At 44.4% G+C, this 4,129-nt stretch overlaps 1 protein-coding gene across 1 annotated transcript in view; it reads right to left on the reverse strand.

Annotated features, from left to right (window-relative positions):
- Nucleotides 1–1,475: 1,475 nt before the first annotated feature.
- irs2b (insulin receptor substrate 2b) overlaps nucleotides 1,476–4,129 on the reverse strand; it is a gene marked incomplete at its 3' end in the record, with an annotated part of 22,315 nt that continues 19,661 nt past the window's right edge. Inside the window, exon 2 of the mRNA XM_079518691.1 lies at nucleotides 1,476–1,555. Within this exon, the coding sequence (XP_079374817.1) occupies nucleotides 1,476–1,555 (80 nt within the window). The remainder of the gene's footprint in view (nucleotides 1,556–4,129) is intronic.

The raw sequence follows: 4,129 nt of genomic DNA on the forward strand, positions 1-4,129 counted from the left end.
TCCATCCAGTGTTGTTTTTGGCAGCACATTTTGATCTTAGTTTTAGTCATGGTCTCTAAATCTAGAGTTGATTTAGTCGACTAAAATGTATTTTGGTGGGCGTTGATGCCGTCGTAATGGCTGTTTTTACACTTGCTGAAAATAGCCGATCTACAAGCTTGTGAGCTTGTAGATCGGCTATTTTCAGCATGCAACCAAGTGTAAAATGACTTATACTGGACTGGATCTCTTGTCCACTAGTCCCTTCCTAACATTTTAGTCTAGTTTATTTATTTTTTAACGAAATTGTCAGTATATTTAGACTTAGTCTTAGTCATCATGGCTTAGTTTTTATTTAGTTTTCATGTAGTTTTTGTCAGTGAAAATACGGACGGAGTCGTATAGTATTAGTCGACGAAAACAACACTGGTCCCATCCCACATCCAACTGGGTAGCAGTACCCCCCTCCCCCCCGCCCCCCTCCCTCTCGCATGTTCACATAACGACTTGCACACACACACCTGGACACACACACACCACGCTGACCTGGAGCCCAGGGTGTTTCTGAGAACATCCTTTTTATTTCTGGCAAATGGAAAAAAATACTGCCAGTTATCTTTGTTTGCCAGGAATCTATTTATGCCCCCCCCCCCCCCCCCCCCCCCCCTCACCATGTGTGGGTATCAGCTCTCTGGTGCTCCAGCCATACCAGTTTATAGAAATGGGGCATTTTACCGTTTTCTCCAGTCCATGTATAACGATAACGTACAGTAGTCAAAGTGAGACACTGAATATTTTAGCACCTATAAGACATGGGTATATTATATCGCACTGCCTTTCATATTTTTTATTTTTGTTTTTGTATTGTTTTCTCTCTTTTTTTTGTACATGACATAACAAGTATATTTTACCCGCATATGTATGTGTTTGTGAAAAAGAAAAAAGAAAAAGAGATTGTATGTTGCTGTTTCATAATTATGTTCCCGATGTTTTATAAAGTACTTGTACAGCAATAAAGCACAACTGTGTCAGTGCTAGCCCTTTGGTGTGATTACAAAAGTGTGTGTGTGTGTGTGTGTGTGTGTGTGTGTGTGTGTGTGTGTGTGTGTGTGTGTGTGTGTGTGTGTGTGTGTGTGTGTGTGTGTGTGTGTGTGTGTGTGTGTGTGTGTGTGTGTGTGTGTGTGTGTGTGTGTGTGTGTGTGTGTGTGTGTGTGTGTGCGAGCGAGCGCGTGCATGTCAGTGTTACATCTGAGTTACATTAACACCAAAGCCTCTACAGTGCACATTGCTAGTACAGTACACTTCAGAGTCAGTCTTCAGGAATGCGGTCTGCCATAATTTGCATATAAGGACATCACGAACAGATAAGAATAACACTAAAAATAACACTTTCTGGTGAAAAGAAGCCATAGTCTCCATATTGTTGCCTACAGCAGCAGCCTGGAGCATGAGAGAGAGAGAGAGTGATGGACAACCCTGTCATAATCTGTCATGTTTTACAGTCGGTCAGAGGGAGAGATTAGCAAGCCGGGACACGACACGACAGCGCAGGTGATTTGTGGTTTGGGCAGGTTGTCTGGGCCGGGGTAACGAGAATCAAGAATCTTGCAGAGAAGGCAAAATGTGGCCTATATTAAGAGGCTAATTTCCTGTGCTCAGGTAGACCATGAGGGGTATAACGTGCATTCATGGGAAAGTCTTTGAAAAATGTTAAAGGGACACTTCACCCTGTTTGCAACAAAAATATATGTTAATGACGTTTAGAAGATTTAGAACACTTTCCTGGGCGTTTATGTGTGTTAGATATTTTAGCAGTGAGCCAAGTGTCTCTGATATGTCATCGACACTGGTCTCACTTCTTTCCAGGACTACAATTCCCATAATGCTTTGGTGCACTGCTCCTCCTTGTGGATAGGACTGTCTGTCTAAAGAGGACGAGACGCGAAGACCGTACGGGCGACGCCATGTTGCTTATGGTGCTCCATGGAAGGAAAGAAACATGCGCAGTTGAGACAAAGGAAGCTGAACGCGGAAGTGTTGGCTGCATATAGCCCATTGCGTCGCAGCGTTATTTTCAGCATGCAACCAAGTGTAAAATGACTTATACTGGACTGGATCTCTTGTCCACTAGTCCCTTCCTGACATTTTAGTCTAGTTTATATTTTATTTTTTGACGAAATTGTCAGTATATTTTGTCTTAGTCTTAGTCATCATGGCTTAGTTTTTATTTAGTTTTCATGTAGTTTTTGTCAGTGAAAATACGGACGGAGCCATAATAGTATTAGTCGACGAAACCAACACTGGTTCCATCCCACATCCAACTGGTAGCAGTATAGCCCCACCCCCCCACCCCCCCTCGCATGTTCACATAACGACTTGCACACACACACCTGGACACACACACTCCGCTGACCTGGAGCCCAGGGTGTTTCTGAGAACATCCTTTTTATTTCTGCCAAATAACTGTCATTTTCAAACAGACATTTTTAGAATCTGATCTCAGGTCAAAATCTTGTTAATAGTCGGTGGTGAGCACACACAGTCACGCACGCACTAACACACACACACACACACACACACAGTCACGCACACGGCGCGCACACAAACATGTCGACTTCCATGTTGAGACAGAGTTTGGCTCACGCCCGACGACGTAACATTCTCTCTCTCTCTCTCTCTTCCCTGCCAGGTATTTCACCGGCGGTGGTTTCTGTTCCACGACGATGATGATGATGATGATGATGTGTCACAAACAGCAGTAGCCATGATGACTCAACGGTAGTAACGGTTGGAGCGCTAGCTGCATGCTTGCTGCTGACACAGGCGTCTTCCCACATTAGCAACACTTCTTCTGAGACTCAACCCTCGACAACCTCAGTCACCAAGTACACATTAGTAGGAATGTTCCCTTAAGGCAGCATAGCGCTCACCCCAGAGGGGCTTTGAGTCACACACACACACATGTCTGTGTTTAAGGTTCTTTCTCTTTTTTTTTCTCTCTCTCCGTTCGTCCTTTTTTTTTTGGTTTAACAACGTGAGTCGGCGTCATTGTAAACACTTCCCCTTCAAAGAGCACCGATGTGAGTAAGACCATGTACTCACTCAGGTGTTTGGCTTCAGGATCACACATGAGGCCCTGCTGGGAGATCAGTTAAGCGGAAGAGAGGCGGTCCAAAGGGGGGCAGAGTTAAGTGGTTTTAGTGGACGTTTTTCCTTGTTCTACTCCTCAGGAGGAGAGCGAAAGAGGTGGAAGTATTCGGTGAACTAGTAATAACCCCTTCTAATTTCTCTCCTTAGGCCACTGATAGGAAAACACGCAGGGCATGCGTGTCCGTGCGTGCACACACAAGTGTTTTGTTTTAGTCATAGTCTCGTGAATAGTTTTCATTTACCGGTAGTTTTAGTCACCTGGAATGTTTTAGTGTTGGTCTAGTTTTAGTCGACTAAATATCATAAGATTGTAGTCGACTAAACCTACTAGTTGATTTAGTGGACTACAATGTATTTGGGCGGGCCTTCAATCATGCCTGATTTTACACTTGCTGAAAATAGCCGATCTACAAGCTCACAACGCGTCGCAGCGTGACGCGTTGTGAGCTTGTAGATCTGATCTTTTCAGCATGCAACCAAGTGTAAAATTACTTGTGTCTTTTCTTATACTGGATCTCTTGTCAATTTGTCCCTTACTAACTATCTTACCTTTCGCCCCAGCTTTCGCAAATGTTTTAGCTTGAGAAATAGAGACTGGTGAATAGCAGATCGTTGTGAGTGTGTAGATCTGCTATTTTCAGCACGCAACCAAGTGTAAAATGACTTGTGTGTCTTTCCAAACGTAAATCCGACGGAGCATTAGTCCGACATGCGGGAACACAACGTTCCAATGAATCAGCACGTCTTGCCACTCAGTCACTACCGTATTATGTCCAGCTCTTTGCAGTCAGGAACAGCATTCTGCCACCTGGCATGTGATGTGTTGTGGTGTGAGCACTGGACCAGGGCCATGTGTTGTGGTGTGAGCACTGGACCAGGGCAAGCCGGGGGAACAACGAGTACCTCATAAAAAAACAAACTGTGACTCGTTTCGTCCCCTCGCCCTGGGAAATGTAAGCTTGTTCTCAGCCGCAGTAAAACCCTCCGGTATTTATTTGAC

This window comes from Electrona antarctica, assembly GCF_951216825.1.
Source record: "Electrona antarctica genome assembly, chromosome: 13".
NCBI lineage: Eukaryota > Metazoa > Chordata > Actinopteri > Myctophiformes > Myctophidae > Electrona > Electrona antarctica.